Source organism: Taudactylus pleione, unplaced genomic scaffold, assembly GCF_031769625.1.
Source record: "Taudactylus pleione unplaced genomic scaffold, aTauple2 ptg000002l, whole genome shotgun sequence".
Taxonomy (NCBI): domain Eukaryota; kingdom Metazoa; phylum Chordata; class Amphibia; order Anura; family Myobatrachidae; genus Taudactylus; species Taudactylus pleione.
This window is the reverse complement of record NW_028284405.1, coordinates 442,077-457,016: the sequence shown is the minus strand read 5'-3', so window position 1 is coordinate 457,016 and position 14,940 is coordinate 442,077. Positions and strand designations below refer to the sequence as shown.

Here is a 14,940-nt window from a genome sequence, read left to right as displayed (position 1 = left end):
GCCCCACCCCTGTTGTAAAATGCAGTGATTTGCGGCTTTAAACAGCGGGGGAGCAGGCCATGTTGATGAGAATCTGGCACCATGTCCTATACCCATTGTAGTGGATTGCCCCCGCCAGGACTCTCCCGGAGGGGGATTAAAGCAGGCTTGCCTACCGTCCCGATTTGGCCAGGAGCCTCCCGATTATCGAGTGCCACTCTCGGCCCCCCAGAAAGGCAGGCAAGCCTCCCGACATTCCCCAACCCCCTCCAGAATACACTAGCAATCACCGCAGCGGGGAGGCCGGTGACGCGATTCGTGCTGAATCGCGTCATCGTGGCCCCGCTCCCTGCTTCACAGTGCCGAAAATAACGGCATTGTGAAGAGGGGGCGGGGCCACAATGACGTGATCACATGGCCCCGCCCCGGCTTAGCCCCCAACATGTCACAGCTGTCCGGACACGCCCCCGCTGTTAGCCGACAATCAGCTCCCTCCTGGAAGGAGGGAGCCGATTGTCGGCAAGTATGGATTAAAGAAAGAGGGCAAGTATGTCCATTATCCTCTTTAGAAAGTTTGATACATCTCCCCTTGTGTGTCTAGTCTTCCAACCACACTTACAGGCCACCAACAGGACTCCGCAGTTATGTATCAGCATTGCTCAGTGGTGCAAATCTACACTAAAAGCACAGTAATCAGACATTTGCTTTTATTTTCTAACTTTGTTCAAAACAGATCAAACTAATTGCTGGTTATTTGCTTTGGTTTTACAGCAGATTTAAATGTTATTAAACAACCCTAATTGCACATTTGCTCCTTCTAAGTCGCAAAAGTGAAGCAAGATCTGAATCTACTTAAATAGCATCAATATTTAATCGTATCACCATTAGACCTTATTTACATATGTTTACATTCACTTTTAAGACCAATACAGTTAGAAGCAGATTTAATTCAAAATATATGTGACATTAAATAAATCGGTCTTTAGAATGCAAATACTAAATCAACAGTAAAATTTACTAAGCTGCATCTGATGGATATTACATTGGAAAAATATAGTTTCCGTGTAACATCCAAATATGGTAACCATCTTGGTTTTAACAATATTTTGTTAATATATATTGTTAAATAAATAGTCCAAGTAATTCTTAAATGACTGTGGTTCAGCTGAGATAAATTGACATCTATGGACAGGGTCCTAAAGGGAGTGTTATTTTGCACACAAAGAACCAAGCCCTACTAAACCCTTACCGCTAACAGCATTACACAGTAATGTACTGCAAAACTAAGGTGCACTATAGCTGGCCAACATTCCTATTTTACATCCAGAAAATCAGCCATTGAAAAAACAACAGTAGAGGCCATGAAAATGGTCATCACTCTGTGGTGTGCAGGTCCCATGTCGTCCGATGACTCCAAACATGTATGGCTTCATTTCTAAAATTCAGTCTTATCTTATTTTTACACAATCCAGGTTTGCTGGTGAATGAAACAATATTCAAGGACACTACCCCAAATTATCCAAGGTTTAGGCTCAAAGAGAATAGGAATCCAACAAAAATAAAAAATGTTACACAGAAAAAAAAAATGGATTCCAAACAAGCATATCTTATTCTTAACACACAAAAATAAAACTACAGAAACAATACACAAAAAGGTGCTTTTTGGCCAAATTCCCTCCCTGCAGTGTTTGAGAACTTCGGCAGAGTTAAGGCCTTCAAGTGGAAGCCTTGTTACATTGAGGGGAGATGTATCACGCCTTTAAGTCTGGTATCTGGCCTGGAAGGTTTCTTATACAGGGCCGGCTCCACCATTAGGCAGCTGGGGGGCGCCACTGAGTCTGCCTACCACAAAATTAAGGATGTCTCTGACAGAGACATCTTTGTTGTATTTAATGCAGGCGGCGGCTGTGGAACTTATACGACGCTCTTTCACCTGTGGAGCTCGGAAGTGTGTATTGGTGGTACAGGTTGAGTCTCCCATATCCAAAATGCTTGGGACCAGGGGTATTTTGTATAACGGAATATTCCGTATTTTGGAATATTTGCATATCGTAATTAAATATCTTAGGATGGGACCCCAATATACACACAGAATGCATTTATGTTTCATATACACCCTATACACACAGCCTGTGGGTAATTTTATACATTATTTTTAATAAATTGTGCTTTAGACAAAATTTGTGTACATTGAACCATCAAAAGTCAAAAGTTTCATTTTCTCAGTTTTTTTCAGTCATGCCAAAATTATTCCGTATTTCAGAATATTTGGATATGGGAGACTCAACCTGTAATTGTAGGAGTAGGCTGAAGTGCCGACAAGCCTTACACTTGCCCTGTTCCTATATTTGTTAGAAAAGGAGAGTAACGAGGACCAATGATCCCAACCTTGATAAGCATCCTCCCCCATTGAGAAGGTAGTTGCAACTTGTTAAAGTTAATATACTACAGAATCTCAGATCCCAAACTGGTATAGAGAAGGATTTGGTATAGGAAACTTTAACCAATAAGCAAAATATTCACAGAGGTGATAATTAAAGGATTAACCAATCACTAACTCAGCATTATCCATAGCAATGATTACCCAGTAAAGCAGACAAAAACTATAGGACATACTTAGTCTGCACAATTCTTCTAAATATTCATTATCTCACACCTTCTGCCTCTACACGACTAACACGTACTCTGTGCAAACTCCGAATTCATTGGCTCGGGCAGTTATAGCTGGTTGGGGTGGATCTGGTGCAATCTTTGTCCCCTAGTGTTTACAAATGTTGATAAAGGATGGGGCAGTTATTCACATCAGTGGTGCTATATAACTGAGTCACAGAGAGGGTGTGAGACCCACACCCACTGAGAATCTGGTGTATAGGAGTTCCTAATGGATACATTTCCTTTCAGCCGTATAACAAGGCAATAAATATACATTTACATATTTTTGTTTGTTGCTATAGTGTTAGACATATTGTTAAAATGTCAGTAAGGTATTCATGATAGCCAGCTGATACCGCTTTTACACTCGGCTCTTCCGGCGTGGAAGTGGACGCTTGGAGATGACGTCATCTCCAAGCGCCACTGAAGCCGGCCAATCGGCAGGCATGCGGTGCGCTCCAGGTCATCATGACCCGGATCGCGCCGTTTACACTGCAGGGTTTCATGGGTCATTCCCGTGTTAAACCCTGCAAGTTACCTGGGTTGAATTACCTGGTCACTCGACCCAGGAATCCAAACCTGTCCCTTTAACACCAAGGAGCTACCCGGGTTAACCAGGCAATAACCCGGGTTTTAGCTCTGGTATAAAAGGGGTATCACTGTAATGGCAGAGTTGTAGTAGCTGCACATTTTTGGTGTAGTTACACACATAGCAAGTTATTATGGGAGACAAAACTATCTTTTTTTTTTGCTTGCAAACACAAGCCAGGTTTTCCTGCCCAGGTTACCCTAACCGAATCTGCCCCTCTATGTGGTGATGTCTACATCTAAAGGGGATGGGATGTATGTGATTAAAAAGCAAATCTTTGTTTTACATCAATGTAGTTATACTTGTTTACATATTAAGAGAAAAGCATATTCCGTTAAATATAGATATCATAGATGTCAAACTTCATTAACAAAGAATTAAAGTAAGGTCTGCAATGCCTTTGACCTTACGTCTTAATCTGGGTACACTCTGACAGATATATCGCCCATTGCATTGAACGGGCGATATATCTATAGTGCATCGCCGGGTGTGTACAGCAGACATGTCTGTGAATTACATTGTTCACAGACATATCTGATCTGCTGTGCAGCATAGCAGATGGCTGATATATCATCTGCTGGTGTGTACAGGAGACCCACCGATCGCCCGTACACTTGCTGCAGAGACCAGGTGGTAATTGACAGCTCAACTGGGTCGGCAAATTCAAATGCCCGCCCAGTTGAGCTGTCAAGCCTGGCACATTGGGCAGACGATTGGTAAGTGTGTATACCATACTTGCCTACCCTCCCGATTCGGCCGGGAGCCTCCCAAAAATAGAGTGCCCCTCCCGGCCCCCCCGGGAAGGCAGGCAAGCCTCCCGGTGGCCGCCGACCTCTTTGGACCACCCCGCGGTTACAATAGAAAACCCCCTTGCTGAATCGCGTCATCATGACCCCGCCCCCTGCTTCACAACGCCAGTAATCTCGGCTTTGTGCTGTGGGGGCAGGGCCAAAATGACGTGACTCCCCCCTGCTCAGCCCACAAATGTTGGCTAATATGTCTGGCCGCACCCCCCTATAGCAGCCACGCCCCCCTGCAATGCCGACCTGGCTGCTCCCTTCCAGAGGGGGCAGCCAGAATGTCGGCAAGCATAGTGTATACACTTACCAATCGTCAGATAGCTCGACGGGCCGACCTAGTGTGTACCCAGGTTTAAAACAGTTGGACTCTATGATTAAAATGAATTAATTTAAATCAGAAAAGGGATACTGATATTCAGATACTGATTTCATTGGCTGCATTGTCATGGATATTGGAGCAGACCATAAAATGACAGGTGGTGCACTTTAATAGTAAATAATGAAGTAAAAAAAGTAAATTCAAGTGAGTTTTCAGGAAGGTGAATGAGGTGTTAAGTGACAGTTCTTCACTTCTGTCACTGTGGTTGTGCTGAAAGGCTATTTCACTAGTGTTCTATTATTCCATTGCTTGTACTCTTAGCAGCAACTCTTGTGATGACATTATCTACAACTGTTCATAATAACATATATACACTCTATTACTTTAACGTACACATTTTTGAGGGATTTGCACTGAATTTATGTATTTATTTGAGCTCTTCAGCTGTTTGTAATGAACAATTTACTGCGGATTGCAGAAAACACGGAGAGGCGCCATTCACAAGCAGCTGAAGATGATTTCCCCTAACCTAAGGGAAAAAGTAGCTCAAATAAATCACTGGGGCAATAGCACGGCGTAATGCACTTCAAATGTGCTGTAACCCTCAGCAACCAATCAGACGTTTGCTTTCATTTTCTAAGCTGCACTAGTAAAATGAACTGATCTGATTGCTGTGAGTTACTGCACAGCCCAGCAGATTGCCCCACCAAGATAGTAAATACGACCCAGAGTCGTCTTTGAGTCAGGGCCTATTTCACAGTTACCAGATATCCCTTCACATGTTTACTGCTGCAAATTGTATCACAACGATTTACAAAATACAGATCAATATCTACAACACACAAGTAACACTGGGTCTCTCGTCTTTCAAAAAGTCACAAAATATAACAATCTTTTCTACTTTTTTTCTTGATAAAAACTTTTCTCTATACATGTTTTTTTTTTTGTTTTTTTCACCAAAAAATAAAATAAAAATTACATTGTTTTTCTGCGGCACAAAAATATTTATAACAAAATTAGAAGTTTGCATCTTTTAAAAGCTCATGAGCGTAATAATTCTGCTGCTTAAGGTTGCTGGGGGTGGGAAGCACAAATGGTTCCAGTACATTATTAGCTCTTATAATTAAAAATAAAATAAAATCATGATTTAGGAGTATTTGTGTAACTTATCTGTCAGTAAATCCCAGAAAAGACTAATGATATAATTCAATTAATGCTACAGGCATTTTTCTTTTGGAAACGTCTCCTGAGTCCCATGATGCATCTCACCATGACGTAACTTCCCAGCATGCCCCATAGCATATAATTTGTCAATACCATAAATTTGGAAGTCTTCGCTTAAATTAAAATTCAAACACTGAATATTGATTTTCAAGGCAATGTCAGGCTTCTTTTTATGGGATGTTGTAAGTTTTCGGGCTATGTTCCCTTGTAGACCCCACCTGGTCTTTGATGCAGTTTGGGGCCTACATCGTTTTAACACAACCTGACAGAAAATATTGTAAAAGTATGTAAGCAAGACATAAAATGATGTACTGCAAAACAGTACACTGATGTGTGCCTTGGTTGATGCATAGATTTCACTGTATCTAGAGGCACAAAATGGACACCCGCCACAGCAGTGCCTATAGCAGCAGAGCTCTCCCTTCTCAGCAGGGACGGATACTAGAACGAGCAGCGATTTAGTGTTATACATGTCTGTTAATACATTTGGTTTCCTTACGGGTCACCTGTACAAACAACACGTACACATATACTGATAAAAATAAAATTAAAAAAAAGTGCAAATTCAGCTTTTGCTGTTGTCTGCAGTGATGCATTTGGGTATTACAAATGTGTCAAGTGAAAAGGCCTTGACCTTTAGAACCCACTTTACTGCATGGGGTGAGGGATATAAGCACGGCAATGCAAGGTGAAGATGATGCCTTTAGGGGTTAATTCTGTCAGCGCTAGTGTTTTACATTCACCATGTGACTTCTTGTTGTCATAACACTAATCCAGACCAATCCTTTCAAACACAAGTGTTACTTACACTGGCAAGCACCGCACTGCAGTGCATTGTGGGTGCCTGTCCTGCTATTTGTTTTGCAGTGATATTTTGGGATGAGTGTTCCTGGTAGCAAAGGAAGACATGGATTTGTTTTGATATCGCAAAAGCATTTGGCAAAACCCCTTAAAAAGCAAATATGCCGTTGCAGTGTTATCTGTTTACTGTGTCCCCACATGATTCATTTGGCATCAGAATTCCCTTTGCATTCCTCCAGCCTTGAGCATCTCCTTCATTGAGGCTATCTAGAGCTTATTTGCTAAGCAAACTGTTGGCGAAGAGAATTTTACATTGGTTTGGTGAGATTGTCCACATGCGGTTCTGTATTTACAATGAGGCAAACTAGCAGGTTGGCTGCGGTTCCTGGAGAACTAGCCACTGAAAAGCTGCACGGTAAGAACATGTTCTAGTCTAACTGCCAACATCTCCAGTAACACCACAAGTTGTGTTGAGGGCAACACCACAAATTGTAAATACAGTCTTATTTTAAATGAACCAATCAGGTACTCAATTTCAGACCATGATGATGTGGGGAAAGGGAATTTCAAGTAACTACCGTCCCACTTATCTACCATCTCATTCTACCTATTCAGTGGGATAAAAACTAACTATTACAATTTTGGTCTGTACATTCACATATCGGCTTTAATATGGACCATATTTATGATATTGGGAGAGCCGTCTACTCTTCATGTTTCATCCACCATAGCTAGGAGATGCTTCATAAGATGTGGGACAATAACTTCAAGTTGCCTCATCGGTAAGAGGAGATGTATGCATTGGGACACTAGTGTCTGTTCTAGATCAGTGAGAAGATGGAGATGGACATGAGTAAACCTTGGAGGATTGCAGTTGCTGGGTGCTCACTTCACATAACACTCTCGAAGATGATAACTTTATTATCCGACACAGGGCTCATGCTGGTCAAGCTCTTGACATCTGCATCAGGTGCCATGTACTCTAAATGATGAGCTCCCCAGACGGGTTCAGTCAAATGCTGCCAACGCTGTGAATGAATATCAACAAGGTCATTAGCTACAGAGTGGAGATGTAGAGTGATCTAAGTGCAAAGCATTAACACTGTTGCTCATTTATATGATGCAAATGTTGTGAAGTCACACTTCTGCTCCCACAAATGCACCCGCTTTCATGTGGGAGCTCACAGATTTCTCAACCAAGATGGTGGAATCCACAGTGATGCAAAATGTTGCATCGTCTGATTGGAGGAGATCAAGGGCTAACTTGTCTGTGTGTACATGCTTATGAGGCCAGATGCAAAAACAAGATGTAGCTTTAATTAAAAATATTTAATAAAGGGGTGGAGAAGGTGCATTTAGGCATCATGGACCCTCTCAGGTTTTCCACTGTTGTAAATGTAAATTAGCTTTACTGTCTTTTTTTTTTCGTCTGCAACTCTTTTATATTAGGTGTTTTGAGGACCTTGCAAACTTGGTCCTAGTAAGTCCAGATTGAAAAATGCTCAACTGGGAGACTTTAAGGAGTGCAAAGTTCTGACTAAGCATCATAAGAGCTCCAGGAGTCTATGTACCATGGCATATACTGTATGAAGCAAAGATCAAAGCATTTCTACTCTTTCTTCTATGTCTAATCTCTTTGCACAGCCATCCAGCAGAGGGCGTACCCAGAGGAGCTCCATGGTACTGAGATTATGGGCCTATTCATTATGTTCATTATAATGAAGTATCTAAATCACATTCAGCACCAGAGCAAATAAACATTGAAGATCAGCTGTCCCCGCGAATCCTTAGCATTACCGCATCTGACTTGCAGGGAAATTGGGATCACGCATGCGCGACTGCCAGCAGAAGGAGCCGAGCAGTGGCGGAGGGATCCTTCTACGCAGCCGGGGCTCCTTCCCATAGGGAAGGTGCAGGGGTGCAAGAACAAACACCATCTAAAGATGGCAAAGGTTCCCACATTCAAGCTCTGAAAATAGCTGTGAAACGTGATGAAATTTGTCCTCATACAATAGTATGGGGACTTCGGGCCAGATCGCCTCGATCCTTAATTTCTACTTTTTTAGACATTAAGGGATGATGAATAGACCCCTATGAGAGGATTTTGTGCAGTTCACCCTACATGCACCAACATTCTCCACCACTTCTGTGGTAGGGGAATTCAGTTTTTCACCATTTTTCAGCAGAGATGCACGGTATGTTATATGTAAGTATTACATATGGTGCCGCTCAGTTCCAAAAGCAAAGCAACGGTACATTACAGCATAAAGCCCATATGTACTATAAGCTAAAGATTGCCCATTACTACTGTATAGGCCCCATCTACTTTTCTACCCACAGATAACTCTCAGATTTACAAGAAAATCTAATGAAAAGAAAACATGAATGTGTTTTAAGTGATCCATTCGTTGATATAATACATAAAATAAGCAATTATATTGCAATACAAGAGAAGCCTGGACACGTACTTCTTTCAGTGTTCCTTTGGCACGTGTAATTTTATAGATGAAGGTCACAGGAACACACAGCATGGATAACATAGCAAAGCACCAGCCGATGGCCTCACCCCACCACGGGTACGTGTAGGTCTTATTGTACGTCAGGGGCTTGTAATTCACTAGGTTGAAGATGAATATGGCCTGTGAAGAAGAACGTAGGTCATCAGAAAACACTTACAGATCTCATTTCCACTGCAAAAGAACTATAGTTGACTGACAACATCGAGTACATCTGTGTCACATCTGTTATAGCATTTACAGCACTTCTCTATGGTACTTTACAGTAGTCCTGTCACCTGCATGTAGTGAAGGCATCAGTAATGTATGAGGGGACAGACCTCGGCAGTCTCGCCAACATTATTGTATCCAACAAAATGGCGGCTTCCACTGTGAGTAGGCATTGGCTAAACTTGAAGGAACACTTTGTGTACATGGTACTGTCATACAGGAAAGTAATACATAGGCATAATTCTATACATTCAGACTCCTTAGGGTTGATTTTGATTGCTTTAAAGTCGATCAACATCGATGTTGTGTTTCTAGGGCTACATCACACATTTACCAACAGATATTTTTTATTTTTTTTGAAGTATTAGTAAAGTGTGATTTAGTCCCAGAAACACAACATCGATGTTGATCGATTTTAAAATGACTAAAATCAACTTTTAGCCCATGCTCCCCCTCAATTTTTCAAAAAGACCTACCCTACCTGCTATTTCCCTAGTGGCCGTTTCAAGAGAAATGGGGTTGCGATCTTAATACACACTGCCTGCCCTTTTATGCTCGAAAAAAAGATCGCCGATAGGAATGGCAGATATTTAATTTTATTGGGGAAGCTGGGAGGTCACTTTAGCTTCATTATATGTCCCTAATTCTAGACAGATTAGTTTTGTACGCAAACTTTTTACTATTATTCAGGATATCTGCAAAGGAAGCCTATTTATTATGGGAGACTTTAATATTGCCCCAGATCCCTGTCTTGATAAGACCTCTACCATTTCCAAACAGTCCCTTGAAACTGCACGTGGTCTGTCAGCTTCTTTTCCCCAGATAATGTCAGAATATGATTTATATGATGCATGGCGCGTTAAACATCCTGGCACTGGATAAATGGGCACTACAGAATATATCCACTATATCTTTGCTCCCCATTACTTGGTCAGATCATGCCCCCCTAGTTTGGAACTGGGCACCATTTTCCCATAATCCACCTTTGAGGCCATGGTGGTTATCAGCCTATTTATTATCAGAACCAGAAGGAGTACGTATATTACATGATGCTCTTGAAGTTTACCTTCAGACTAATGTTCCTAATGATACCTCGTTTAGTACTCATTGGTGTGCTTTGAAGGCAGTGATGAAAGAAGCATCTATCCAATCAGCAGCACGTCTTAGAGTTATCGCTAAAGAAGTTCAGGTGTCATATGGATCCCAGGTTATCCGTCTGGAAGCTCGACATAAATCTAATCCTCATGACGCTCATATTAAAGCTGAATTAGATGAAGCTCGTAGGAAACTCAATACACTTTCTCTCCAGACTGTTCAGCCTGCCATAGCCCATATTAACCAAAAATTGTATACCATGGGTAATAGGGCTAGCAAATTGCTAGCGCGTAAACTTAGGGGTAAGAATGCCATTAACCGCATTAAATTTTTAACTAATCCTCATGGTAGCCCGATTTCAAATCCCAGGGATATTGCAAATCAGTTTGCGGCTTATTATGAGAAACTATATAATCTTTAGTATGACCCGTCTACCCCTCAACCCACAGAACTGTCCATTGCCTCTTTTCTGGATACTCTTAATCTTCTTAAAATATCAACTGACGATTTGTTGGCACTATGTGCAGACTGGAATGTGGAGGAGGTCCAGAGAGCCATCTTGTCTCTCCCAAGAGATAAGGCCCCTGGCCCAGATGGTTTCATTAATCATTTTTATATTAATTTCCGGTATGAATTTTGGCCAATCCTTACAGCATTGTATAATGACTCTACCAAACAGGCTGGATTTCCTGGTGAAATGTTGGAAGCTAGGATTATTACTATCCTCAAACCTGGCAAGGACCCTACCAGACCCCAAAATTATAACCCAAATGCCCTTTTAAATTCTGATATTAAAATATTTGCCAAAATTTTAGCCAATAGACTTAACCCCCTTCTTCCTGCTTTCATAAATCAGGATCAAGTGGGATTTATTTTGGGCAGACAAACCCCCCATAATACGAGAAATACTTTTTTAACCTTCTCAATTATTGTGATAAAGCTTCTGTTCCCTTGCTTCTACTATCATTAGATGCTGAAAAAGCCTTTGATAGGCTCCACTGGTTATATTTGTTCACGGTCCTCACTAAATTTGGTCTGGAGGGGTTCTTCCTCAAGGCAATCCTTGCGCTATATACAAATCCTTCAGCTAGGATTTTTAGCAACGGGTTTCTTTCCAATCCATTCTCCATTTCTAATGGAACCAGACAGGGGTGCCCTTTATCTACTTTAATGTTTGCCATTTCTATCGAACCGTTAGCTGAATGTATTAGGTCTCATGACCAGATCATGGGTATTGTAGTTGGATCCTCACATCATAAAATCTGCCTTTTTGTGGATGATGTGTTATTGTGTGTTACCAATCCAGAAATTTCCCTTCCCGCTATCCATACTGTCCTCCGTAGCTACTCAGAAGTATTTAATTTGTATTATCAAGCTTCAAAGATGGAGGCTCTGGCCCTTAGTATTGATCAATCCCTCCTCCTGTCTCTTAAATCTAGATACACATATATGTAGCAGTCTGTATCGCTAAACTATTTGGGTGTTCAGATTCCCGCAGACCTTCACAAGGTTATTGACTGTAATTACCTTGCTTTATTAAAACAGTTTATGACATTAACTAAATCGTGGACTAACTACGAAATCTCTTGGTTGGGCAGGTTAGCTGCTGTGAAAATGATGCTATTACCCAAAATACTTTATCTTTTTAGAGGCATCCCATATATAGTGCCCCGCCATTTATTTAATCAATTCTATGCAGTTTCCTCCTCTTTTATTTGGAACAGGAAACGTCCCAGACTCTCTCATGTCCGAATGTCCAGGTCTAAACTTAGAGGTGATCTTGCTGCACCCAACCTGGAATTTTACCAATTTGCCAGCTTGCTGGCGCAATTATCTGATTGGCTTGTTCTCGATTCTCCTAAACTCTGGGTGGATATTGAACGTTCTCAATCTGTTGACATCCCTGTAGGGCAGGGGTTCCCAACCACGGTCCTCAAGGCACACTAACAGTCCAGGTTTTATGGATAGCCATACTTGAGCACAGGCAACTTAATTAGTACCTCAGTTACTTTGATTAAACCATATGTGCTTTAGCATGGATATCACTAAAACCAGGACTGTTAGTGTGCCTTGAGGACCGAGGTTGGGAATCACTGCTTTAGGGGATCTCTTCTGGTTGGACACTGGACATAGACCGGTATCGAGATCTCTACTAAGAAGCACTTTAGATTCTCTACGAGTTTGGGATACGTTGCTTGGTATTACAGGAATTATTAAACTTCCCTCAGCCCATTTATCTCTAAAAGCGGTATCTAAATTTATTCCAGACCTGTCCCTGTCTCTCTGGTTGGATCTAGGGATGTCTAAATCTTTTGATCTTTTGGACCATACTGGTGTCAAGCCTTTTTCACAACTCCAGTCACAATATGGTGTCCCTACCCACGACTTTTATAAGTACTTGCGTGTCTGTCATTTCCTCCAATCACTTTTTAAAAATGACTTGGCTCCACATCAGTCCTTCTGCTCTATTCTATCCATTTTACATACCCCTTCCCTGAAAAGTGCTATTTCTGTGTGGTATAAGATTCTTTTAGCTCCGGGCGAAAGAGATAGGTTGTCAATCCAAGCTAAATTTGAAGATGATTTACATATTTCCCTTTCTGATGAGGAGTGGGACAAGATCTTTCAAATATTTTTAAAATGTCTCAATGTGTTAATCATTCAGAAATGCTGGTTAAATTAGTACAGAGGATTTATCTTACTCATGAATGTTTGTGTAAATATTCTCAACTTTGATGGAGACAATGTGGAGAGGTAGGCATTCTCCTTCATATTTTCTGGTATTGCCCAAAAATTGAAAAGCTCTGGTCCGAAGTATTCGATCTTATAGATACAGTAATTGGTATTAAGTTACCACTATTAGAGTTTTTCAAAGATTGTAGGATATGTTCAAAGGAGTTATGACATGGAGACCATTGGTTTAAAATACTCCAAATCTGTTACCTCCCCATTAACCAAGTGGCGTTTGTGGTTTAAATACTATTCTACCTGTAAGTAGTTTCGAAGTCAGTGTTAGGAATGGCAATTTTATAATGACCGAGGTTTTTGATTTAGATTTTGTTTACAGAAATATATGGGATTTTGTATTTATTATGAAAGGATTCAGGATTGTACCCCTGACCCCTTTTCCTCCCCTTTGTAATTTTCTTTTATTTGTTATAATTTTTTTATATACTGTATTGTCGTTGTAATTGATATGTAGATTGTCATTTGTTGTTTATTATTATTTTAATTTGTGTTTTATATTTATATGCATAAATATTGGGACATTGACAGCATTTTCATATTTTGGCCTCTATTTACCACCACAATGGCTTTGAAATGAAACAAACAAGATGTGCTTTAACTGCAGACTTTCAGATTTAATTTGAGGGTAATTACATCCAAATCAGGTGAACGGTGTAGGAATTACAACAGTTTCTATATGTGCCTCCCACTTTTTAAGGGGCCAAAAGTAATGGGACAAACTAAACAATCCTAAATCTAACTTTCACTTTTTAATACTTTGTTGCAAATCCTTTGCAGGCAATTACAACCTGAAGTCTGGAACGCATAGACATCACCAGACGCTGGGTTTCATCCCTGGTGATGCTCTGCCAGGCCTCTACTGCAAATGTCTTCAGTTCCTGCTTGTTCTTGGGGCATTTTCCCTTCAGTTTTGTCTTCATCAAGTGAAATGCATGCTCAGTCGGAGTCAGGTCAGGGGATTGACTTGGCCATTGCATAACATTCCACTTTTTAGCCTTAAAAAACTCTTTGGTTGCTTTTGCAGTATGCTTCGGGTCATTGTCCATCTGCACTGTGAAGCGCCGTCCAATGAGTTCTGAAGTATTTGACTGAAAATTAGTATATAATATTGCTCGAAACACTTCAGAATTCATTCTGCTGCTATTGTCAGCAGTCACATCAACAATAAATACAAGGGAACCAGTTCCATTGGCAGCCATGCATGCCCACGCCATGACACTACCACCACCATGCTTCACTGATGAGGTGGTATGTTTTGGATCATGAGCAGTTCCTTTCCTTCTCCATACTCTTCTCTTCTCTTCCCATCACTCTGGTACAAGTTGATCTTTGTCTCATCTGTCCATAGGATGTTGTTCCAGAACTGTAATGGCTTTTTTAGATGTTGTTTGGCAAACTCTAATCTGGTCTTCCTGTTTTTGTGGCTCACCAATGGTTTACATCTTGTGGTGAACCCTCTATATTCACTCTTGTGAAGTCTTCTCTTGATTGTTGAGTTTGACACATATACACCTACCTCCTGGAGAGTGTTCTTGATTTGGCCAACTGTTGAAGGGGTTTTTCTTCACCAGGGAAAGAATTCTTCTGTCATCCACCACAGTTGTTTTCCGTGGTCTTCCGGGTCTTTTGGTGTTGCTGAGCTCTCCGGTGCGTTCTTTCTTTTTAAGAATGTTCCAAACAGTTGATTTGGCCACACCTAATGTTTTTGCCATCTCTCTGATGGGTTTGTTTGGATTTTTCAGCCTAATGATGGCTTGCTTCACTGATAGTGACAGCTCTTTGGATCTCATATTGAGAGTCGACAGCAACTTATTCCAAATGCAAATGTCACACCTAGAATCAACTCCAGACCTTTTACCTGCTTAATTGATAATGAACTAACGAGGGAATAGCCCACACCTGTCCATGAAATAGCTTTTGAGTTGATAGTCCCATTACTTTTGGCCCCTTAAAAAGTGGGAGGCACATATAGAAACCGTTGTAATTCCTACACCGTGCACCTGATTT

At 41.1% G+C, this 14,940-nt stretch overlaps 1 protein-coding gene across 1 annotated transcript in view; it reads right to left on the bottom strand.

The window, feature by feature from the left end:
• Positions 1-4,434: 4,434 nt before the first annotated feature.
• The window catches only part of SLC6A8 (solute carrier family 6 member 8), a 78,445-nt gene continuing 67,939 nt past the window's right edge, over positions 4,435-14,940 (bottom strand). Inside the window, exons 12-13 of the mRNA XM_088481054.1 lie at positions 8,833-9,003; positions 4,435-7,392 (exon numbers count right to left, since the gene is read on the bottom strand). Of these exons, the coding sequence (XP_088337180.1) occupies positions 7,255-7,392; positions 8,833-9,003 (309 nt within the window). The 3' untranslated portion in view covers positions 4,435-7,254. The remainder of the gene's footprint in view (positions 7,393-8,832; positions 9,004-14,940) is intronic.